General features: G+C 31.6%; 2 protein-coding genes across 4 annotated transcripts in view; both read right to left on the bottom strand.

Annotated features, from left to right (window-relative positions):
- Positions 1 to 2,291, bottom strand: part of LOC143240539 (UPF0193 protein EVG1 homolog) — a 31,925-nt gene extending 29,634 nt beyond the window's left edge. Inside the window, exons 1-2 of the mRNA XM_076483135.1 lie at positions 1,732 to 2,291; positions 59 to 121 (exon numbers count right to left, since the gene is read on the bottom strand). Of these exons, the coding sequence (XP_076339250.1) occupies positions 59 to 121; positions 1,732 to 1,873 (205 nt within the window). The 5' untranslated portion in view covers positions 1,874 to 2,291. The remainder of the gene's footprint in view (positions 1 to 58; positions 122 to 1,731) is intronic.
- An 11,128-nt stretch (positions 2,292 to 13,419) lies between these two features.
- LOC143236893 (protein Gawky-like) overlaps positions 13,420 to 27,071 on the bottom strand; it is an 81,241-nt gene continuing 67,589 nt past the window's right edge. For all 3 annotated transcript variants that reach the window (XM_076475554.1, XM_076475556.1, XM_076475555.1), the window contains one exon: positions 13,420 to 23,656. In XM_076475554.1, the coding sequence (XP_076331669.1) occupies positions 23,144 to 23,656 (513 nt within the window). In that variant the 3' untranslated portion in view covers positions 13,420 to 23,143. The remainder of the gene's footprint in view (positions 23,657 to 27,071) is intronic.

The raw sequence follows: 27,071 nt of genomic DNA, 5'->3' as shown, positions 1-27,071 counted from the left end.
CCATAACACTTATGTATGGCTTTAAAAATACTTCAAAAAATTAGATGCATTTACTTACCTTTCATACACTTTGTTACTCCTTCTTGTATACGTACTGAAAGCTTAGCTTTATCCATCAAAGCTAGTACACACAAAAAAATCAAAGAAATTATACCATAACATTTGTACAAAAAACACAGCTTGATTTATAACTACAAATACATGAATAATAACAAAGCACAAAAAATTAATTTTAATATACAACACAAAACTGTTAAAGCATTTTCAAATATTAGGATAGCAAGTGTGATAAGCCAACAGAAGCACACATAAAAACTTAATTTTTTTTTTTTATTCTTAGCTGACCTCATATCTGGTTAATATGTTGTTCAATGCAGAAACTGATCAGCTCTGTTAGATCATAAAAATAACATACATGAAATATATGCAGAATAAAAACAATCTCAGGAGGTTGATAAATTCAATGAAAATGTCAAGACACAAAACTGCACCCACTAAACACCAAAAACACTGTGCTGAAATTCTTAGAGCCCTCTATCACTTTCTTCTAGCTAGGTTTAATCCTTTTTCTGATATTGTTATTTGTTGTTTGAATTTTGTGCAAAGCAACAAGACGTCTATTCATACTAACCATCCAAAATTTAGCAATCAAACACTACAGGAGAGGCAGCTAGTCATCACCAACTACTTCCTACTCTTGGGTTACTATTTTACCATGGCTGTAAGAGTGGACATGTTTGATGGAACAGGGATTCAAACCCACAACCCTCAGACTGCAAGTTAAGCACCCTAACCACCTAGCTGTGTTGGGCCAATATTGTTATTAAATGATTTTCATGTTAGTTGATTTCATAATTGTCTACAATGTTACATTGTTTTCACTCAGTTTTGTGTTATTTTTCAAATCTTTCAAGAGAATATTTAGTTCATAATCTAAATTACTCTCTTAATGTTTATTTAATAATATGTTACAGTACTTTTTGGGATCACTTTTATGTAAGCTGTACACTGGCCTATTTCTGTAACTTAATAAATGATGTTATTGAACCTACTGATTTTAAACATTTCACAAAACAGTTTGTTTCTAAAATTAAAAACGATGAAGGGATTTATTGTTAGTGCTAGACAATACTTACAATATTAATAATTAATATCATGTAATGAATTCGACAAAATCATTTCAAATGTCATAACATTATTCACATAACTAAATTAATTTGGGTTATATTACAATACAATGAAGTAAAACACACTCAGAACCCCATAACATTTGCTTTAATTAATGTCTGATCTAACTATGTGATCAAATTGATGGAATAAGTGTCTGACCAAACTATGTGATCATGTTAATCACTGATTTCACGTAGTATTTTAATTTTATTTCTTTCAAGTTTCGTACACAGAGTTTACTACGTTCTAGCGTATCCCCAAATATCGAAATAAGTATTCTCTTTTTTTCGAACTATACGTTATGTCAAACTGTAAAAAAAAACAAAAAACAAACCTAATCCGATATCTGTTGAAGAACTTATAACAGGACTACATTGCAAACAGTAATAGTGTAGCCCATAAAAAAGATTCGAGAAAACATCCAAAGCCGTATTTGCCTAGCAGTAAACCTAACGTTTATATTGCTTATTATTATTATTCTTGTTACATAATATTAATTAAACAATAATTTACAAATTATCGTCAAACGTACTGCAGATCATCAACACGAAACATCCTCACCTTTTACAAGATCTTGGGTAGTTTGACTGTACCCCATAGATAACGTAGATAAGCACGTATCTTTGGGTTTTTTGTAATTTTCCCAGTCGTATTGGTATCTTGTTCTAAATCTTAAGTTGTTACTAGAGTTACAGGAAGTCATGCTCTTCTATTTGAAAACCATACACGTCTTATATTTGGGTTGGTGACTTCGTCGATGTTGATCTATCGATCCGATGTTTGTATTGTAGATTAATAGTAACACCGGTTGTCAAGCTTTCCATTTTCCCAACAGGCGCTTAAACTATATATAAAGTAAATATGTGAAACTGCAAAGTATGTTTTCACTTCAATCTCATAATTAGGTTTACAACTATAAGAAAACCGTCAGAATTTTAATAGTATTTTCGTGAAGGAGCGGTAACCGCGCACACGTATTCAGGTAAGCGGGCAAAATAACAAAATAACGATTCGAGTGCCTTAACCACCTGGCCATGCCAGGCCCCACTGGTCTGTAGATACACCATCCTATCTGAGATTCCAGGATTTAATATTTTCAGTTTTTTTTAATTCATTCTACATCACCCAATATTAAATATCAGGATAAGGACTTTAATATTTTAAAATTATTTCTACACTGAAACCCCACTAACATAAAACACTTTTTTTTCCAGCCTAGTCTGATGTTTAAGGCACTCGACTCAGAACTATGATAAGCGGGTTCGAATCCCCGTCACATAACATGCTAGCTCTTTTAACCGTGGGAGCGTTAAGTATATAAACATTGAGTAGCTTCCGGTGAAACTACAACTATCTTTCTTTTTTTTTTTCTTTTTTTAAAAGAAGAAGGTAGTCAAATTCTTTATTTGGAACCATAAAAAGTATCTTCAATCCGATAGCCTAGGAGTGGGTTTAAAAGAAGCTAATTGGAACAGTAACCGATCACCGCGAAACCGTTCAGAGAACTTACGATAATTTCCTTCGTTTAGTAATAAAAACAACGAATAGGCGACCAGATATCGCTTAATTTATTATTTTGGTGTAAGTAAACGTAAGACTATATATATTGCTAGAATATCATAACGTACATAACTGCGCGAAATTCAAAACAAAACAAACAAACTATTACACGCACTCTACAGCATAATGGTATGTCTACATACTTGCAACTCTAAAAACCGGGTTTTGATACCCGTGATGGGCAGAGTACAACCAAACCCACTGTGTAGCTTTGTGCTGAATTTAAATCAACCATTCTTCTTACACACACTATTCTGATATCTTTTCTACCCCATCGAGAAAAAAAAAAGAGTACAAACATCACTGATGATTAATTTATTGGCTTATAATTTTAAAATGTTCGATTGCCCGAGATGAATTGAACGCAGATATCCCATTATGTAGAATTGCGCTAAGAAAACACAAACAAAAGGCAAGTAGTTTCATAAGCCCAAGAAACAATGGTTAACAAACTGGGGGCCGCGGGATATTTCAAATTTTCAAGAGAAACACAGCGATATTGACATCTATGGGATAGATAGATGAACTACTACATCGAAGTAGTTAACTGTTTTAACATTAGATCGCGCTACATTCCTTTCGATGACGTTCTCGAATTTTTGAGATATGTTCTTATTTACTTGTAATTTCGACTTCCCCAGTAACCCCTCGAACTTTCTCATTTCTTAGATTTTGTATATAAATACATGTCGACTCTCCTGGTCTGTCAGTAATCGAAATAACAGGAGGGTGTTGTGATCAAGTGTCTGCAAAGTTTAGCGAAGTTCAGTGAATTATTTTGTTGAGTTTTAGTTCCTGTGCATAAAAATAGAAAGATTTTTGAACATTAATGAGAAGTATGGAAGTGAAGAAAAGGATAACGAACCACAGACCAGTGGCAAAGTTGTAAAGAAACGGAAATATCGGAATTATGACGATAGTTATCTAGATTTTGGTTTTACTTCGGTAGATGCCAATCATGAAGAGTGTCACAGTGTGTATCATGTCTTCAAGAGTTGGCTCCACAGTACATACTTCCAAGTAAACTAAAACGTCACTTAGAGACCAATCATCCTAACATAGCTAGTAAATCCTGTGATTATTTTACCACAAAGAATAAAAATGTACATTTTTGAAACAAGCATCAATACCAAGCAATGCTTTGTTAGTATCCTACAAGCTGGCATTTAGAGTCGCGAAGTGCAAAAGCCTCACACCATCGCAGAAGAACTGATCCTACTGGCTGCAGCCAATATGGTAAACATCATAGTTAGTGAGTCTGTAGCAAGACTGCTTTCAAAGGTATCTTTATTCAACAATTCTATCAGTCGTAGAATTCAACACATGGCTGAAGACATTAATGATCAACTAACTGAAAAAAAAAATAAAAAGAAAGGAATTCGGGTTACAGCTAGATGAGGCGACAGATGGTAACAAGGATGCTCATTTGATTTGCTACACGCGGTTCGTGGATGGTGAGAAAATTGTGAAAGATCTTCCCTTTTGTAAAATTATCTCTACAGGTACAAAGGTGCAAGACTTGTTTGAGATCCTTGACATTTTTATGTATGAAAACAACTTAGACTGGAGTAAGTGCATTGGCGTTTGTACCGATGGTGGTCGCTCAACGTCCGGCTGTTATGGAGAATTGGAGGCGCTCATACGAAGCAAAGATGTTGACGCACTGTGGACCCACTGTATAATCCACAGAGAAGTCCTTGCATCAAAGCACCTGAGTTCTCCACTGAACCTAGTCCTGGAAAATGTGTTGAAAATGGCGAATTTTATAAAAAACTAGGCACCAGAAGGCGAAGTTATTAAAAAAACTGTATGAAGATATATGATCTGAGCATACATCTTTGTTGTACAGCTACAGCTCCCAATGGTTTTCCTGTGGGGTTGTACTGTCCCGTATGTTCGGATTACGACAGGAACTCTACTTTTATCTCGAAAAAAAAAAAAAAAAGACGACGAATTTCTGTCAAAATTAGCATATCTGTGCGATCTATTCGAAAAACTGAAACCTTGAATCCCTCTCTGCAGGGAAGCAACACGTACATTCTGAAACTCAAAGAGAAGGTTTCAGCCTTCAGAAAAAAATTACTACTATAGAGAAGAAAAATGAATGAAGATGGTGGCAAAGACTGTTTCCCTCTGCTACAGCAGTTTGTTACATCCAATGAAGTTGATCTGACCCACGAACTAAAATATGTTTTTGAGAAGCACCTAACACAGCTCAGTGACCGGATTGAAAATTACTTTTCAGAAGATATGGAGAAGGTTGGATAGATCCAAGACACATTTAAGGCTAAGGCCCCATCTAAATTTACCTCTGTAGAATAAGAAAATTTTATTGAGCTGTCTTGTGACAAGACTTTAAAAACAAAATTAGGCAACATGGAACTAATTGAGTTTTGGATATCAGTAAAATATGAATATACGCTGCTAAGTGATAAAGCTCAGCGAATCCTAATTCTAATTGCGACGTTATATCTTTGCGAAGCTGGGTTTTCGGCGGTTGCTGTGATAAAAAGCAAGTACCGCCCGAAAATCAATGTGGAACAGGAAATAACGGCGGAGATATCCAATCTGATTCAAAGGCTTGAGAAGCTGTGCAGTGTCCAACAGGCGCACATATTCCATAAGTAATTGCGGTTATTTAAAAATAAAACAAAAATATTGTTTTTACTTTCAATTTACGTGTATTGTTCTTTCAAACGGCTACTAAGTTGTTAGGACATAAATACTTAAGTATTAAGTTGTTTGAACCTAACTACTTAATAAACAGAACTTTTAGGTTTTTCATTTTGTTTAGGAGCGCCATGAAAAAATTGTTGAGACACTAAGGGCGCCATGAACCGAGAAAGTTCGGGAGACGCTGTTTTAGCTCATCGCAAAGTATGACAAAAATTATTTTTCTCGGTGGGATTTAAGAGAATAACTACCGAGAAATAAAACGCTTTTCACTGATAATTTTTATATGATGCTAAGGGGAAATCGTTTGGAATTAGATATTATCAACCTAAGAAGACCGTACAAGAATGATGGGAAATGTTGCTCCATGTTACATATAGTTCGGACCAAGCACGGCCGTAGTGTTAATTCGAGATTCTCGTTTCGTCCCTGTAAAAATTAACTCTGCACTTTGGAATCATGAAGAAACCATCATTAAAATGATGGTAAAATTCCGCTCTTCTCATCAACTGGCAGTGAGAGGTGTTAAGTAGTCGCCTTCCTTCTTGTCTGTCAATTAAAATTAGGAATGGCTATTTGCACATATCTTTTGTTGAGCAGGCAAGTTTAAATAATTTTTATTTCCGAATAGGGGATCATATTATATCCCTAACAAAAAATTTATACCTGATCCTGGTTATTGCATTATCTCCATGACAACCAGCCAATATTTTATTTAAAGAATAAATTACATGTGCTTAATATTTGGTAAAAGATTGTGTGTGTGGTAATCTAGGTAATTAAATAAACTAATATCCTACAGATGGTTACAAGTATATGCTAAACTCGGGTTGCAGAAATATTTCACAAAGGATAAAATGAACACGAACAGCAAAGGATATTGAAATAAACACAGATAAACAGAAAACGAAAATCATTGATCACACACTTCAAGTATTTTACTCAGCTGGCTGGCTTGTATATTGTTACGAAGACTTTTACGGACTATTGAAGCAGGAGAGCTGACTGAAAATATTGAAGATAAGTACAAGAATAATCATAGCAGAAATATATCATCATTAACAATGGAAATACACATTATTATGACAAAATGAAGTCCTAATGCAATATCGAACAATGTTTAGATTCCAAACATTAATTAATAAATTAACATTAAACATTTTCAAGGGAGGTAAACTGCAACTTATTCTAACTTTTCTACAAGTCTCTGTACCACTCCTTGGAATGAGTATATTTTCACTCCAAGAAAGCATAACACAGAAACAGGGAAAAAGACATGTACACCTTAGACAATTGATACATACTTCAGTCGTTGTTACATAAGATTGACGATTAATACAACTTTATGACATCCTCACAGCTGGCTTACAATGTTAATGCAAAACACCTTATTTCTTGACAAAAAACAACATGTTGCATACTCCTCAATAATCTGTTCACTTGTTGCACAAGTAAAACTGACCATACTTGCAGTAGATTCATACCTACAATACCAGTTCCTGAACCAAAATTAGAGAAAACTACCTTTATTCAAAAAATGGCAATGTCATGATGAAATCAAATAAATGCCTTTCCACTCGCATCTAGTTTGTCAATATTTGTCAGAAAAGTTTTTGTTAATTGGCCAGAATAGTGGCTTAACTCAAAATCCCTTTGCACATCAAGTTTGTGTAAATTTCTGGCTACTCCATTATCTAATGAAAACTCACACACACCCATATAAATATATTCTCACAAGCGCATATCCCGTCATACTCTTGGATACAGCTTGACTACCTTAATCATATAGCTAGGATTCTGAAAAGAACTAAATGATTACATTCATTTTAAATAAACTATAGTGACTACAACCACAAATTTCCATCAACATTTATGTACTTGCTACAGTATCAATTTTAATAGAATCTATATCTATTGTTCTTATTCCACCACAAGATATGAACCCTCTCTTATCCAGTAGCCTAACTTCTCACATGCTAAACGTATTATTGCAACGTATTATTGGAATTGGGAAGCACCTGTTAGTCCTTTGGGAACCATGGTGGAAAAGTCCTAACATCTTTCAACTCCCTGCAATAGTAGGGTTGTAAGTCAAGAAATTAGACATATACTTCCATGGTTTTTGTAAAGTCGAAACAACCATACAGTTTCCACTGTGATAGACTTGCTAATCTTCTCCAGAAATTAGTTTGATGTTGTTACCATTTGACAAAAACACTGTAGGTTCTTCTTTGCCATCTTTGTAAACACTGTTTCACTTTACTGCCATTTTGAAATAAATAGTACTTATACTCTACTATCTTTACAACTGTGACACTATTATTACTTGGAATGATGCTTTCCTTATCTCCCAAGTGTAGAGAGATCCAATTCCTAACCAATGCTGCGAACTTGGGTCAGATCAGAAGCATAAAAGAATGATGGATGGCAATATGCACTATTTTTAAAACTCCATTTGTCACACTCAGCCTTAAAACATTATCAGTGTATCTTGCTAGACTGAAAGGCTCCTGAAAATCCAAATATATGTAGTGATTATAGGAGATACTGGATGCTCTACCTAATTTTGTCTTGATTTTTTGTAGTGGACAGTATCCATCATATACATTTCTCCCCTTTTACTGGTCACAGGTAGCATTGATTAGTACCTAATTATGCCTGAGTTGATCTAAAATGTATGGAAGTTCGACACTTCCCACTTGGCCCCAAACATCAAAATGAATCATTGCAATTATAACCTTTTCTTGGTCCTTTATGCTTCTGAATATGGGAACAAACCAATAGGTATCAGGTTGACGTAGCACAATTCAGCTCCCTGGGCACAGGGAAGTCTAAATAGTGTGTATAGTTCTTACCACAGATAGCAATAGCTCATGATCAAAGAAACAGACTTTCCTCACTTTTCAAAAAACAGATCTCCCCTTACCTCAATTGCCACTTCCTCCTGTACAATGTAAGCTCTAAGAGGTCTAATATATTATCGTTTTACGATATTGGATTCTGAACTTCATTGTGATACAGTTTAATTGAAGGAAAAAGCGCATTCAAAAGGTAGCATAGAAAAAACGATAACTTAGAAATTTATTCTAATGTGATAGGTAAGTATGAAGTAAGACATTAATGAGACGAGTGAAATGAATTTGTCCTTTAAAACTAAAACGAACTCAGATGACTATATAAACATTCAAACACTTGAGTAAAACAAAACATAACACAAACTTGTCTTACATAGAAACTAGCTTAATTGCTTCTAATCTTTGAAGTAAACTCTGGCTGTTGGAGTTGAGAAAAAGGGAAGAGTCCTTTGCACGATGGAAGTTAGAATAAATTACGTACGTTAAATAAAATAAAGTCCTAGTGCAGTTTCCCAGTATCTAAGTGATTAATTCTACTTTACATATTCAAGAGGTGTTTAACATGTACAAACCTTTTTACCATCAATCTAATTATTTATTACATACAGACTAGGAGAGTATAAAGCAAATCGAATGTCACAATAATATGTAACTCCAGTCTTAACTGAAGGTCAATGCAGGTTTATGATTATTCATGCTCCGTTCACAGATGTGGAGATGTTTAAGTGAAAACAATTAGACGATCAAACATATCAATATATATATACATAAATAATGATATATTATTTTCTAGTTTGTGAAGAATAAAATATAGCAGTTTTAAACTGATATAACGAAACAGTGGAAAGTTTCTGTTAAGATATATTTTAGATATAAGATGTATTTTATTACTGTTGTTAGTTTTAGAGCAGAGCCCTCTGCTGTGCCCAATACGGTAATCGAGCCCCGGATTTTAGCGTTGTAAGTTCATAAACTTACTGTTATCCCACCAGGTACCAAGTTGTTTACAAATTACCCAAAGCCATATTATATATAAATAAAAACTAATAATTGTTCATCATTTGACATAACCAAATAGAAAATATAATCTAATGAATATTTTAAATAAGAATAAACATAAAATTAATATTATGAACATAAAATTGATAGTAATATAATGATTAAAAAATTTTATATCTTTAAAATAAAAGTAATGCAATCTGTGCTACCGTCACTAATTAAATAGTGTAAGACTAGAGTCATAACCATCCACTGCCAACTCTTTTACCAATGAATAGTGGGATTGATTGAAACATTATAATGTCCCACAACTGAAAGGGCGAGTATGTTTGGTGTAGTGGGAATTCGAAACCGCGACTCTCAAATTAAGAATCAAGCATTCTACCACCTGACCATGCCAGGTCCTATTGGATAGACGTGAATATTGTTGGAATTAGAAATACACTTCGCTGGTGTATAAAATAAAGAAAACAAATAAAATGTCCCGGGGTGAATATATTTCAGTGATAACAAGTTCGTTGGAAATGTTTAAGAATAGTTATATAGTGCAAAATTCCCGACAGTGGTTCAGTAGCTTTTGTTTTATTTATTGTTACATACAAAGTTACGCAATCGGCTACCTGTAATCTCTCGAGTAAAAATATACAAACTGTATTTTTAGTGTTATAAGTTTGCAGACATAACACTAAGACAATATAAGGAGCAAGCTTGAATGCTTATAATGACATAATAACGTTCCAATACCTTTCGCGAGTACAGCACAAATAGTCCATTGTGTAGCTTTGTGCTCAATGAGAACCATTTGTTCAAAGACAATATTCCAGATGAACGAAAGAACATTTGCTGTTATACAAGTGGATATCTTAGAGAAATCTCTCGTCAAAAGGTTAATCTGAGAAAAATTTCTAGTGTGAAAAAGTATCTGAAGTTAAAAACTGCTAATAAAAGGTATCCCAAGAGTATTTAAATAAAAATAATGTGTTTGTTTTTTGAAATTTGCACAAAGCTACTCGAGGGCTATCTATCCTAGCCGTCCCTATTTAGCAGTGTAAGACTAGAGGGAAGGCAGCTAGTCATCACCACCCACCATCAACTCTTGGGCTACTCTTTTACTAACGAATAGTGGGATTGACCGTCACATTATAACGCCTCCACGGCTGAAAGGGCGAGCATGTTTGGCGCGACGGGGATGCGAATCCGCGACCCTCAGATTACGAGTCGCACGCCTTAACACGCTTGGCCATGCCGGGCCAAAAATGATTTAATGTGAAGAACCAACAATAACAAAACATGTCTGAGGAAAATGCAATCTTGTGAAAATATGGTATATAAACAAATTCTACTATGTAAAAAGATATCCCAGAGGAAAACTACTACAAAAATTAGTTTAATTTTATTATTGTTAATTAAGCATAAAGCTACACAATAGGTTATCTGTAATTTGCCCACCATGCATGCCAAACCTGGTTTTTAGCATTGTAAGAACACAGACATACCATTGATCGATTAGAAGGATTTAGTTAAAAAAAATTATTCCAGAGAATTTAAATTAACTTCCCTAATGTAAGAAAAGGTACTCCTGGGAAATTAAGGAAGTCAAAAATAAGAATAACAAAAATAACAAACAAGTAAAACAAACAAAATTCTCTAACGTAAAAATTTATGCAGGAAAATTCGCAAAAGAAAAAAAGGTAAAAAAGGGTGTCCCATGTACATCGAGAATTTTTCTAATGTGTAAAAAAAGTCCATGTAAATTTAAAGAAAAAAGTTCATGTGCTTAATTATAAACAACAACAAAATAGAAAAAAAGAATTAGTAGTTAGGGTCCAACTCCTGTGCCAAAAGGATGCTACTTCAGTAGAGGGGTTCCAGGCAATTTGGAGCAACAAAGAAATGGTTAGAGATGATGTAACAGAGGGCATTTGCTAAGCTGCTATGACAGGCGGACATAATTAAAACAGGGCGCTGGCGCCATGCACTGATTTTACCAACAGGGGAAATTATAAACTTGTTCCTTGAAGTGGAATCAGAGGGTACGGCTATCTTAGGGAGGGGTGATACCATAGTTGGACACCAGAAGATCTGCTACTTTAGGCGGATTAACTTACTGAGTTGTTAAAAGCATCTATTTAATATTTTTACATTTACTGACAACTTATATTTAAAATGTTTTGAAAACGTTTGTTTAAACATCATTCATTTAAAATTTACTGTTTCACTAGTTTGACTTCATGCTATCCACACAATATGATAAAATGTTTCAATGTGCACACTTTTATCTTACATAAATTTTACTTGAACAATCTACTTCCACATGTGATTGGGACATCAACATTTAGATTATGTTAAAATTATTATTTTAATGACAATTTTACTATCCATAGGGTTTTAACAAATTTGCCATCATCAATTATTTGAAATTAGATCACAATTTACGTTTTTGTTGTTAGTAACGTACAATTCGTAAAGGTGGACATTGTTAGTAAGGATTGTAAAAAAAGACTTGATGTACATTTGACAAAGGCATTTCTATACCTCCGTAAAGCAGCATACAGACGTTCTTTTTATTTCCTTCTTGTTCATTAACACCATGGATACACGTTCGCTTAAGTCATTTTGAAAAAACACAAGCTGCAAACTTTCTATACAAACATAATGAAAGCATAGTTTCCCATCAACATCAGAAATTGCATCACTTAATTTTTAAAATGTCCTTAGATAATTTATTAGAAAATGATTAAGATTAAAACATCTTAAGTATCATGAAAAACATTTTTGTTGTAACATGACACTTGTAAAACAAAGGTCAAAACAAACTGTCACATACAGTGATAATTTACAGTACACAAAACTTTATTGAATTGCAAACTACTAGAGCATTTTACAAAAATCAACACATCACATACAAGTTTCTATGCAAAGAACATCCAGCCATAAAATATGAGACCTATCTGAAAGGATTCCTTCACATCACTCTAGGAATATATGTACCACTAATTTAATGCATACTGCAAAATTATTTAAATATATGTTATAACTGGGAGGAACTGTATCGTTGTTAGCCCAAAAAATGATTAATAAAAAATAAAATGCATTTGAGATAATCAATGTGCTTTACCAGCAACTGTACAAATACACAATCCACACTCTTCCAAAACTAACATTTTCATTTGTATTAAATTACACTGTTGAACATAACGAAATAATATAGATATTTTTTCTAAGGATTAAGCATAGATATTTCTACAAGTTTAGCACATAATCGTTTCAGTTCGGAAAACACTTATGCAATTATAGCTTGACTACATAGAAACATATCTAGCAGTTTTAAACAGCACAAGACTAACAAAATTTATAACATATTATAGTCTATGGAATGCAGTAATACACAAGCCAATAAGTTGAGGTAGACGTACAAACTTCCCTGCAATTGAATACATTTATAAAGTTGTAAGAAAAACTTGAATCAAAAACATCTTAGTAAACCAGTCTTTGTACATTAGAACAAACGTGGGATCTCGAGTATGCCAGAAACTGTAATATACCACCCACTTCACATTGCTGAAATACTTTTATAAACTGCCTCATTATGGAGGGTACTGATTCTTTACTACACCCTATAAAATTTTTCCATATATACATATAATGTGAAGCAAAATGAAAAGAAAAATACATCCTCAGATTGGATACCTTTAAAAAAAAATTCAGCACTTATAACAGTCAACTTGTTTATACACAAGGGAAAGAAAGAATTAAGTTCAACTCACTGGATAACACTTCTTTCTAAAATGTGCAATTATATATCAGATACAAAGAACATAAGCATGAGCAACATAACACTATGTACTTGCAATATATTCAATTTAGCTTAAAATTATTTCAAAGTTATTTATAAATTGCATAAGTTGCACCTTAGCCCTTTCGTGCACTACTAATAATCTAATAGAAATCTGACTAGCCAAACAAAACATAATTAAAGTAACAGATCTGAGTAATAATACTTGTATTACCTTTAGGAGATTTTTCTTTTTGAAATACTGTATAGTAATTTACATAAACATTTACACATATATAGACACAAATAACTTGTCCTTACGTCCTGACATTTTTAAGGCAAAGGAATTATAAGAGCCATACACATACAAAGGCTGACTAAATCAAACAATATACACTCCACACCTATTGAAAAACAACAAAAAAAGGAATTATTTTTGAAATATGAGCACTTAAATGTAGCATTTTTCGTTAGAATCTGGTCACTTTTGGAATATGAGCATTCATACACATCAACTTTTTAAATAGTATTCTCACAATCTGATTGAGGCAATAGTTTTGAAAAGGCACGATAATAATAAAAAAAAATTATTATTGCTCCAAATGAAAAACGGAGCACGCATCATAAAAGTTTAAATGCTTTGTACCATTCTCTTTTTCTTTCACTGTGAATGAGTGAATATATTTTAGAATAATTTATGAATTATTTTTAAAGCACTGGTTTAATTAGAAGTTTATAAGTGCATAGTGCTGAATATGTCCTCTAAAACAAGACTGCTATATTCATTAAATTGAAGCTACTGGTAAATTCATAAACTAAGCATAAATCATTACAATTATTGATATGATTTTAAGGTACTGATACTCAGTTATATCTAGATGTTTTTGAAATAATTTTCAGTTTGCAACATGCCACTTGAAACATTTACAGTCATAAAACTTTTTTCTTTTCAAAATCCATCCTGAAACCAAAAATATTGCATTATTATTTTCTTTGGAAAACAGGCTTCTTCATCTTAATTATCTTTACTGAAATATAATCAGGTCCAAAAAATTTGAAAACATACCTCAGTTTTCAGTCCCTTTAAACTATCATGGAAACATTTAGTGGAGGATTAGAAACTGGAGCTTCCTATTTCAAACAATGGTTATGTTTTCACTGTGGTTTTGGCAAATTTTAACTAAATGCTATCTTAATTTAGTCCAATTTCTGTAGTGGCTATCTTTAAAACAAGAAAAACTTGTATATTTTCACCACAGTATAGCAAAGAAATTAGGTGAAACTTTTCATAACTGTTTTTGAAACTCAGAACTATCCATATACACAATTTTCTTGAGTTTTCACAACCACAGACTAACTTGTAAATCTTAACCAAATGCCACTCTGAAATAAGAGTGAACTCACTGATGGTTTAAATAGTCAGAGAACACATCCTGGCTTGATAAATACCAAATGTTAACAGCATTATCTTTATCAAGATTAACTGGATGCATGTCTAGTAACTGTATAAACTAAATACTTTATGTTAAGAATAATCTCTACTTGACCAAATTTAAACCATTCAGTAAACTTTTAAAATAATATTTTAAACACAAAAGGAATTTTATGCTATCTCAAAATCAAGAAAAGTAAAAGCAACAAGGTAGTGGTTATATATAACATTCAAATCACAAAAATACATAACATTCACAAAATTAATTTTTTTAAATGTTTAAACAAATCAAATTAACAGGCAAAGAATCAATAAAGCCCTCCTTTTAAGTATAATTAAAGATGAAAATTAATGCATTTAGTACTAACATTGTTTTGCTATAAATAAAATTTGGAGAAATATAACAAAGTACTGGCACATACATACATATTTATTTATCATTAAAGCCTGTTTCTTATGCTTAATGATAAAAAGTGACTGTTCTAAAGATCATAAAATGCCTGCTTTGCACCACAAACTATGTTTATGAATTATTTATTTTTATTGATGGTGCACAAAAATGGGTACAGAAATAAAAATAAAACTATTTTATATAAAACATCTTATTTCTTGAATGAAAATTATTAGCCACAAAATTGTATTGCAAGGTTCATAAAGAAATACTTTATAATAATGCCTTTTCATAGCACAATATAACTTATAAAACAAAGCAAACTTTTGAAGCTCACTATATGTAACCTATACAAGATATTTTCTGAAAAAAGGCTTGTAATTTTCACAAAAATCTGTGCAGCAATTTATGGGAAATAAATAAAAAATTATGAGCCAACAAATAATTGGAAGTCTGTCAACTTAATTTCGAAGATTTTTAGGACTCTTTGAAAGAGACAGAAAACTTTTAATGTAAACTTCCTAAGATACATTGAGAGAGATCATAATGAAGTAAAATATTAAATAAGGTGGACTGAAAAAATGAAAGTGCATGTATATATCTCATTTTGTACTGATTCATTGAATATTAACAGTTAATAGTTTAGAAATACAACATTAATTATCATGTGTTGCAACCACGTTCATGACAAAAAAAAAGAAGAAAGTTACGTAAGCTCATTGTTTCCCTGATCTAAAAAGATAGATTTAATAAAATGTAATTTCCTACAAGTTTCAAAAAGTGTCTAATCATATATGAAACTTAAATACACAGAAAGTGATATTAATATAAAGTAACTCTTAAAATATCTTTTTCTAACTCAAAAATAACTATTTAAATAAAACAAATTAATATCCACATTCAAAAATGTCACTTTCTACCATAAAACTCAAAAACTTAACTGCTTTAAACCTAACTAGGTTTCAAACATCTTTATCTTCTTGAAGGAGTCTTTAACTCCAATAATTTGTCACTATTTTATTCCAATTTTTCTTTTTAATGTTCAAAATATATAATGCTACTTCCAGGTTAAAAACTCTTTAACACCAGTTTGTTGGTGAATCCTATAAGAATAAAAATTACAGTGTGCATAATACTACAAGCTAGATCGCTTTTCTAATTTGACAGCTTGATAACTTTACTTGTGATATTCAACACAAGTGACAATTACATTGAAAGATCTTAAATATTTAGAACTTAAATCAAAAAAGCACACATTTTTACTTCAACATTGACTTTTACAACACCCAAGATTTTGTCAATAAAAAAAGTATGATATTAACACAAAATACTACCACCATACCACTGGTAGCTAATGTGTAGATGATGTTTCCATATCAAAAAAATATGAACAAAATTTGAATACAATATCTTCAAAAATTAATTTCAAAATCACTGTACAAAATTAACACACCAGGAACCTAATCAAACATATTTGCTATAGTTGTAAAACATACACCAAATATTCACTTTATTGACTATCAAAGCAATATCACAAAAGAAAACCACAAAAATTAATTTTTATTACTTGTGACTAAGTAAAATCACAGAGACATAAATTTTGCTTCTTTGCACAATCATACATACAAAGGAGTCAGGTCATAATCAAAATCATTTAAGTAAAATTTGTAAAAAAACTACCACATTGGCCCAATTATAGGGTAATCTTGAATATAAGGCAACCCCCATTTTCAGAAACAATGGGAAGGAAAAAATGAGTGTCATACAGTCCTTTTTTGGCCTACAAAATCAACCCCAAAACTGAACAGCCTCAGGTGAATTAGCTGCAAGAATTAGGAATGAGCTTAAAAAACATTTGGAGCACATGCACAGAAGGATGGTATCAGGAATGAGGCAGGCTAAAGCAGAGGGAAGAGGGCCTGTGGGCAGCCACAATTATAAGGCAACTTTGAATTTTATAGCCTAATTATTAATCAAGAAGCATCACCTCATAGTTGGGCCAATATAATAGACAATTTCTAAAATATACATTTTTTTTAAATTATAGTTTTATGGCTTACCAACATGCCCCTACATTGTGTTACATATTTATAATAATAACACAATAATGTTTAAACAGAGATTATATATATATATATCGAAACCATCATCCAACATAGAAGCTACACAGAAATGATAAAGGTTGATTATGTTTGATATGAATATATGATTTATCATTTTTCAGTTCACGTATACTTTATTTCACAAACTGTGAAAAGCTCAAACATTTAAATTTGCTAAGACAAGGAAGACCAAAACCATCAAAATGCTACAAGTATAGCTGTGTTAGACACACCATGAACTGAATACAGTTAAATGATGAAATAATGTATTTCACTTTTGCCTGCAAATTTTGATTGAAATGAAACTTGCAAATGTATTCCTGTTGATGTAAGTAAATGGCACAATATATTAATCAATCTGTAAAGCATTAGACTGAATTAATTGAAAATGTTTATACATACAAGTATACTTGTATATATTAACATGTTCTTGGGTAGCTGTGACACCTAAATGAGTCAAAGTTGTAAAAACTTGCAACATACCAGAATATCTAACCTATAACAGTATCTTAACTTAAAAATCAATTAAACACAAGTTACCACAGAGAGAAAAGCTTATAAATATAAATATGCAAGATAAATGAATTAATCTTTACCAAAACAATCTTATTAGATGAGATAGCACCATGAATTCTTACATAAGGACCTCGCTGCACAAACGTCTTTGGAATACAACCTTCTTTCCAATTGATTGTGTGGTGACACAAGCATTTAGATGTCAAAGAAGGCTGGACGGTGAGACTCAGCGCAATAGGCACCTCACTGCTATCCTTCAGCAGACAGCTTGAGACAATAAGGCATAAAAGAGAAAGTTCTGAAATAGACCAAGTTAAAAACTGACAGATCTTTCTTTCTTTAAACAGTAAGGTACACTTGGTTTAGAGCAGAGAGGTTTAATTTTTTTCTCAATACAAAGGGACACCAAGCTAGATCAGGCATAAAGAGTTTTGATTCTTGTACTAAGATACACAAGATAAAATCAGATTTTTGTTTTCAAAGAGTGAAGGTGCATAAGATTATTATCAAGTGAAACTGTTCTACCAACTTGATCAGTCAGGACTATTTGTTTCTTCTGGTTATAAACTAGCAATACCATTTTCTTGTCTTTTAAAACTGAGGTATATCACTCTAAAATGATATTGACCAGAATTTTATTTTTCAATACTAAGGTGTATTAGGCTAAGATCAGCTATAATTTCAAATTAGTCAGATGCTTTACTTAGATAAAAATAAATTAGGTTCTCATGCAGTTCTTTTTAATAATGACAATGGGCCCTCATTTAAAAATGTTTTTCTGACTGCACTCCTTTTTAAGTTAAATTTGACTTAACTGATAAGCATGCTTATACTTACTTATATGATACATACAATATTTAAGTGGCACTACATTACACCTCATTGAGCACATGCCCATGAAGCCAGGCAAAAACAAAAAACTTTTATCTGAAACGTTTCTCATGAATACTTTAGGTCAGTTGATTTTCTATTTTGTTTAACTTTGTTAGAATTTAAATAATTTGTTACTCTACATAATTGTTAATTTATGTTTGTGTTTCTTAGGCTTACATTTGTGTTTCAGAAGTATCACTTACTAAATGTCTAAATAAGTGACCTATAATTACAGTTCAGTAAAATAAATCTTGAGAAACTGCATAAATCATACAAGACTGAGTATACTACTTTAAATATCACTATATAATATCATAATCCCATATTAAACGTGACAACACAAAAATGGAACATGATTGCTGCCAGCTATCAGAAGCATGAACAATTCTGGTTCACAGGTACACCATCATTTCTTACTATCATGCTCCTGAAAAATGGTCAGTAAGAAATCTGTTTCAATCAAAATGGCATTTACATAACTGCAGAGTAAGTTATTTATGACTTTTTGTCTGTGTTAAAGACATTAACCACAAAATGACAGCAACAAAATGAAACTTTCCATATTGTGTAACCAACCAGAATGAGGCGGAAATATCATATACCATGGTTTTGTAACCAAATTTTCCTACAAATCAGACTGAATATATTTATCTACCTTATACTACCTATTAAAACTACATTATTTTATACGTTTGTGTGCACACTAGGTTCCATGTATATAGATTGCTGTTTCAACACAAAGCTAAGTTTGCACTTTTAGCAATTGAAGTTGGCAGACATATACAAAAAAGTTAACTTGATTATTGTAGTACAACAAAATAAAAAAACAATTAAAAACATGCTAAAACTGGATTTAATCCAGAAAAAACTTTTTTTGAGTGGTTTTATACCAGATTAAAACAGTAAAACACAATTTGTTTTCTTAACTTTAAGCAAAATGCAGACTAAGTGCAAGAGATTGATATGAGCATGGTGGTACCTAAGGACCTACTAATATTTTCATTTGGTTTTATCTATCATTAGTTTAACAGAACCCACAGACTGAATTATAAAAGACTAGTAAATTTTATCATATACACTCTATATGAGAGATAAATTATTGAAACAGCTAAGCATTCTAAGTACACTACAGCATTGCAAGTAGGAATTTCTTTACATAATTTCTTCTTAGATGATGATAGTAAAGGATGCCTCCTTACAGGAAATCTAGTAATAAAAGGAACAAAAATAGTTTATTACTAATTCAGTTCTGCTCTGTGATAATTTTCTAACTGTGGCCTTCCTATTTTTACAATTATGACACAATTACATAGATCATTGAAATGAAAGGTCAAAGGGGAGAAATATGGCGACAATTAACAATATTTCCAAACAACATGACCTGTAAACATGAATGCAGAAAAAAAATCAGATGAAAAAATAACCATCTTAAATAATGTAATACTGTAAGTATAAATGCATAAATTGTTTCAAACAAAGAACAGAAACTGTGTTACATATCTATGTTTTTTAACCAGGCATTAATTCCAAAAAAGACAATTCTTTAAGGAAATCAAATGAGTTATTCTGTTTATCATATAAAAGTGCAATGAAATGTTTCAAAATGTACACATCAAAAGTTGCTTTAGTTTTATTTTTGTTCAAATATTGTACTCTTTCTTTTCCTAGTATCTTTGTGCACTTTTTTTGCCAAATTATATATTATGTACCACACACAATGATACTGAAAGATACATGCAGACAATTTAGGTTGATTATTTAAAAAAGAAATACTGTATTACTGTTCAAATATTTGTTAAAGTATATTTTGAAACCTCTCATCACACTCACATACCACAAACAGAATAGCTCAGAATAATATATATTTGTACCAAAAGGATATATCACATTGTTATTGTGTCACTGGGTTAAGGCTTTGTCCAATATTAGTTTTGAGCAACAAATGCTGCATCATTGTGGTAAAAATAAAAGAACCTTTGTATATATGTTTGTACAAAACAATATTTTTTCAAGCACAGTAGTAATTTGATCATATCAAATCTCAAAAAATTAAGGTTAGAACGATTATTTTGTTAAATGCTGAAAATATCATCGCTGGTCCTTAATCTTTCCAAAAAGCATCCAATAAAACAGATATAAAACTACACAATAACAAGTTAAGTACTCCATACAACTCCTATAAATACAGTAACAGATAACACAGCTTTGCTACATTTAACTATTCTATCATTTTCTCATAATTTTAAACTGATTAGCAATACTTAAGTACATGTTACACTGAACTGGACAATATATGACATTTTCTAACTGATTGACTACTGACCTCAATCAAGTACATTCTACTAATGTTTTATTGTCATATGAGACTAGCCTTCCTATTATCTGTTATTTTTTAATACACTTATTATTTACTTTTCATTTAATATCATAGACATCTTTAGGTACAACAATTTGAAAGTAAATTACTTAAAGAAAATGTACCATTTAGAAATATATGCAACGTAATATAAGAATCTGTAACTAACTGAAAATATGACTATGTCCTGTGGGTTCTTTCTACAAATTTTCAAAAATTATTAAAACTAAATCAATTAATTCTTCATCAAGTATAAATGTACTTATATTTTATCTGATAAAATAGAGATTATTGTACCAGTGTGTAATAAATAATATATAATTCATTAAAAACAAATGCACAATGATACTAAAAAAAAAGACAGTACAACATTTAATATTTAGCAATATCAGTAAATGACCACTTTGAGGAGGTTTAAATAATTCATAAGATAAAAGTACTGCAAGAAACTGCTAAATGACTTTAGGACTTTTTCAAATTTTATACTCAGTAGGAAGACATTAAAAAAATTAATTTTATAGGTATGAGAAACATATGCTCTTAAGTGAGATATTATTGATATGGACAGATGAAAGTTCAGTAAGAACATATCAAACTAATAAGTTTATATTTTATAGTGTTGGAAAAAAACTAATACTACATACATGCTGATAAATCAATAAATTAAATCAACTTATAGATTACTGTAATGTTTATGATAATAGGTTAATGACTAACCAGCATTAAATACTCTTAGACTGTTATTAATTAATAGCTAATAATTCATGGCAACAGTTAAATGATTATTACTTCACTGTAATTTTTTCATTTTAGTAAAGCAATAAGTAACTCCAGTTATATTTGTAGTTTAAGAAAATTAAGCAATATATTGAGTTAAAGCTACAATGCTGCAACATTGTTCAAGACATACAAGATAAACATAAGCAATAGGTACCATTGTGGCTTAATTATGTAACCAACATACACCAGGACACAATCTCACACTTGTAAGTTGCACACAATTAACACACATGCATACCATCATGCACAGTCATTCTAAAAGTTATAGTAATAGTCTGACTAAGTTGGTAATTGAAATAACTGCAAAATAGTCATAACTGGAATCACTAATGTTAAATAATTCATTATTTTTGGTAATTATGACAAAAACAAATGAAACCAATAACTTTCATTTTTTAAAAATGAAAAATCATAATCAAATATCTTCATTATTTGAATATTTGGAAGCAATAACTTTGATTATTAGGTTGTTTTCATTACATTTAATAGAATTAATTAATCATTATTTTGATTATACATTCATTTTACAGGACAATAATTGTTGTAATCAATGCTGATAAATTATTAATAATGCTGATTAATTAAGGTAATCACTCAGCTCTAACTATAGGTGCATTAATTCATAATAAATAAAGTTTAGTTTCTTCATTTGCTGGAACCAAGAATTTATTGCAAAATCTCAAAAATAAAACAGTGTTTTAATTTCAACAATGTAAGAATACGAGTTTGGTAGCTGAAGAGCAAATTTGGAAAAAAAACTCATTTAAACATCAGTGACTATATCTCATATTTTTCTTTATTCTTGTCTAATGGTTGCTTATTTTATAATGCCCAATTTGTGTGTCTAACAACTATTTGCAATTTATTTTATTTTCCCTACTAAGTTTTAGCAGAATATTCCAAATACATAACACGTAAAAGCAGCATTTAATCATAATATATACATATATCAAGTGCACAATATTTTGAAATTTTTGCACTAAATTTACAGGAAAAAAACCAAAAACAATTAACATAAACCTTCTGGTTTGAGAGCCCAAATGACAGAGACAGCTTTTGAAAGTTATCTCAAGATTAAATAGTTTTTTTTTTAAACTATGAACTACTTAGCTGTATACTGATTGCAATTTCATTGCCCACCATTATTCGTATAACAGAAAATATTCAGTTACGGCTTTCTGTAAATATCTGGTAATTCAGATAATGTAAATCTCTGAGAATTCACATACACGCACCAGTCAAAACAATGCTGTAAAAATATCATGCACACCTTTATGAACTATGTCCCAATATCTAACTAGTTTGGACAACACAATGGAAGCTTGTTATTACATAATTTCCTTTAGCTAATAATTGATATTTCTGTTATCACACTGAAATATGGCTACTGGAAGTCTAAGAATATCATAATTACTTGTATATAGGTTAATTTCATACCTTTAAGCACATATATTTAAGATCATTTATTTTCATAACAATCTGTATCACAAACTGACCAACTGATATACAGTTAGCATCACATGTTTTACACTATAACAATACACCTTAGGATTACTTTAGTATATTTAGAGAGACAAATATGTATAAAGCAATGTGTTAGCCAACCATAAATTCACTCAAAATAACATGTGACTAAACATTTCACAGTTGTGACTTTCAAGTTACATAGACTCACTGCCCAGTAAGTCTCCAGGTAAGAAGGAATTCATTAAGGAACGTGGATTTTGATCCCTGTCTGTCACATGGGGAGAAGTGCCCCACAGGCTACTACCACTACCAGGAAAAGCCCATAGCTGAGAGCTGGTTGGGTTATGCCATGCATTAGATTCTAGCCAACTGCTAGCAACATTTCCATGTCCACTGAGGGGATAAGAACTACTGTTGTTACAAAAGCCAGGAGTGGCAGTGCTGGATTTACCAGAGGGTTGACTACTTGCCCATACCATTCCATTAGAACTGGCAAGTTGCAAGTATTGTTGGACCTCAGCCTCACTTGGGATATCAGCTAATATAGTTGTATTCCCAAGGACACAGTTATTCAGAGCTGACTGAGCTTTAGCCGATTCTTCTCGTGTGGAGTAACACACCAAAGCTATACCATGATTCAGGAGTAGGTGAAAAAGTTGTAAAGGGCCATGTTGCATACATAGTGTCTTTAATGTTGAGCCATCAATCTAGGAAAATGAAAATACTTTTAGATAATCAATTATGACACAAAAAATTCAATAACTCAATATATATTCCAAAAATTGCATAGGCTATTGAATTTTTAAAATAACCTCTGAAAACAAAAACTAAATTCGTTATAATTTATCTTACAAATACATATAAATAAAAATATTATAGCCTTATATATGTTATTCCTATATGTTAAGCATTTCAAAAAAACACTTCTGAAAAGTATTTATAAAGCATTACTTAACACTCCTACGAAAAGTGGGGCTTAATAGGCCCCAGAGCAACTTGAAAGGTTATTAATATTAGGCTAATAATTTTGTATTTAAATGAAATTGCCACTTAAATCCATCAATGAATGGATTAACGAGATTCCCACTGTCCCTATCTACTATCTAGCAAAACCACAGCCAGGGGAATGGGCTTGGAGAAATCAGGACTAGAAACGTCTTTTCGTAGGAGTGTTAACATATGATCAGAAAAAAAGGCTTCCATTTAAACATTGTGGTTTTATCACAAATTTATTATTTTTTTATTGATGTCTCTTAATAAACTTTGATGGAGTTATAAAATACAGTTTTAGCATTTGAGAGAAAGGAAGTTTTAAAAAGAATATTGTGGTAGAATTCAAAGTACACAGTAGCTCACAACACTGCTTCAACATGCATCTACACTGAACTGTACAAAATATGAATTTTACAAGTTTTAGTAACACAATTCAACTGTTTCTCTTCTGGTCTATTTTTGTAATGTTATTCAGCACAATCATACCCAATAACTTTTAGTTCACTTCACATAAAATATGATGTGCTATTGATATGAGTTTAAATGTACACATTTTTTGAAACTACTAAAACTTGCTTTTCCTCTGTCAAATCAGATCAACATTTCAGGTCTACAATCTTATGTCTATAGGCATACTATGTATTTCTTACTCCCTTTATTTAATACAGAATCTTTAAGATTTCCATACATGTTAAGTATGTAGTCTTAATTACAAAATGTTGGTCCAGGGAGCTGCTAAGTTCTTTTGGTTTTTATTACCTACTAAACTAGATTACTAAAATATGGTTTCACATATTTCTCATGGAAAAAAATGCACATACAGTGGAACATGTTATATATCAAGATCAACAGTAGTGTGGCTCATGGCCAAAACAACCTGTAGGACACACTGTATGTTATAACCAGGAGCAATAATTCAGTGATTTTTCCTCATTATATAGCTCAGACTGTGATAATCCAAACTATACCACAGTTTCAGTGAATATGCTCTACTGGACCCTTACTTCAACATGGCAGTCTTCAAGATGGTCCATTAAGAAATACACGAGATATAAGATCTTCAATTAAGATTGAAGTTTTATTTGCATTCAAAGCACAAAATCTTTATTTGATAATAAAAACATCATTAACTGTCATGGATTTTTTTTTTCAAATTTGGTATACTGATATATGTTAACCTACAAATAAATGTCAAATTTGGTCAAAGCCTCATGGGCTAAGTCATTCAACAAAAATCTCTCACATTTAATCAAATGTTTTACACTCTCCTGTACACAAAAGTCACTCTGGATACTGATCTGAAGTTTAATCATGAGTAAAAGTGGACCGAAATTAGTTTTTGTCATTTGGATTAAAAATAGCTAAATTAGAAGAGTAAAACTATAGGGTGAAATGAAATGCAAATACATAAGTATTGGTTACACCAAGCAAACTAGATTATTCATTTCTAGCTGAAGTTTTCAAATAAATCATATAGGTAGTTGGGTATTATTCATTGCCAACCTTACATACAGATCTGATACATTTTCTAAAACTTTTAATTAGAGCAAATTTAGCATTATATGATATTAGCTAAAGCAATTAGCATAAATAATTGTTTGTTTTTGAATTTCACACAAAGCTACACCAGAGCCATCTGTGCTAGCTGTCCCTAATTTTGCAGTGTAAGACAAGAGGGAAGGCAGCTAAGTCATCACCACCCACTGCCAACTCTTGAGCTACTATTTTACCAACAAATAGTGGAATTGACAGTCACATTATAATAACCCCATGGCTGAAAGGGTGAGCTTGTTTGGTGCAATGGGTATTCAAACCTGCAGCCCTCAAATTACAAGTTGAATGCCTTAACCTACCTGACAATGCCAGGCCAGCATAAATAATGATACTTGATATAACTGAACAGAGAGCATATGGGTGATGAGAAGAAACTGTTAATCTAATTTTCATAGTTGTACCATAAATGAAATTATTAACAGTTTCATAGAGGAAAAACTATCACCATATATTTTAAAGGATCTAGTTGGTCTGTTCCAAATAATAGGGCTGCAGTCTTAAAGCCAGTGTTGGTTACCATTAAATGTCACTTTCTTACTTGCTCTGATTTGTTAGGGTATATTGTTTTTGATTAGACAGAAATATACAGTGGTCTTTTCTAATGACAGATTATTTGTTATCTTGAGGATACATCCTTCCTTACTTTGTAATGGGAATGACAAAATTTTTCCTGAGTGGTTCCTTCTCTACTGAGAAGAATAGTATTCTTGTTTTATGTTTATGATGCCATATTTTATCAATTTGGAAAAGTAGTATTATATCAGACTTGAAATACAAACTTAGAATTAGCAGAGAGTCCTCCAATAAAGGAGGCACAAAACTGTTTAACTTTGTTTGAGTGTTGTATGAAGTTTGTCCAGTCCATTATGATCAGTCTTTGCTTTGAACTAATATGAAGTTATTCTTGATGGCAAGAAACTCACTTGAAATAAAAATGTATCTCAGAATGGCTGGTATGGGTATTAACACTTTTAATGATAAGTAGAGAACAACGTTTTGACCTTCCTAGATAATCTTTAGATTGACAAAAAGAGTTTGCAACTGACCTTTGCCAGACACTTCTTAGGGATAAAAGTACAAACAGGTACAGGATTTGTAGAGGGGATTGCAGTTAGATATCAGGTTATTAATTAGTATAGGTATAAAGGTATTCCTTTATATTGGTTTAATTTTGGTTTTAGTTACTGTATAAGTAGGGCATCTTTGATCTTGTTTGTTTATATGTGTTTCCCTACTTAGTATCTGGGAGTTTTCTAGGGTTATGCTGTGTTTATTTGATTTGCAATGTTCAAAAACATGAAAGTATTTTTCATTGTGAATTCTTTGAATCTGGTTTCCATTTTTCTGCTTATTTCTCCAACATAGAAGTCATGGCAGTTGTTGAATTGTATTTTATAAATTTTGGTGGTGTTGTGTTTGTCAATGTAGTTTTTACATAGTATGGACTTTAATTTTGTACCTGGTTTTTGAATAAATTTGATGTTTACTGGAATGTTGTATTTTGTTATAAGTTTCCTCCAAATGTTGGTTATTTTTCGCTGATGTCGGGAACATATAATATGCAGTTGTATAAGG

The sequence above is a fragment of the Tachypleus tridentatus genome, chromosome 13 (genome assembly GCF_004210375.1).
Source record: "Tachypleus tridentatus isolate NWPU-2018 chromosome 13, ASM421037v1, whole genome shotgun sequence".
NCBI lineage: Eukaryota > Metazoa > Arthropoda > Merostomata > Xiphosura > Limulidae > Tachypleus > Tachypleus tridentatus.
The sequence above is the reverse complement of the archived record's forward strand: the minus strand, read 5'-3'. Positions and strand labels throughout refer to the sequence as shown.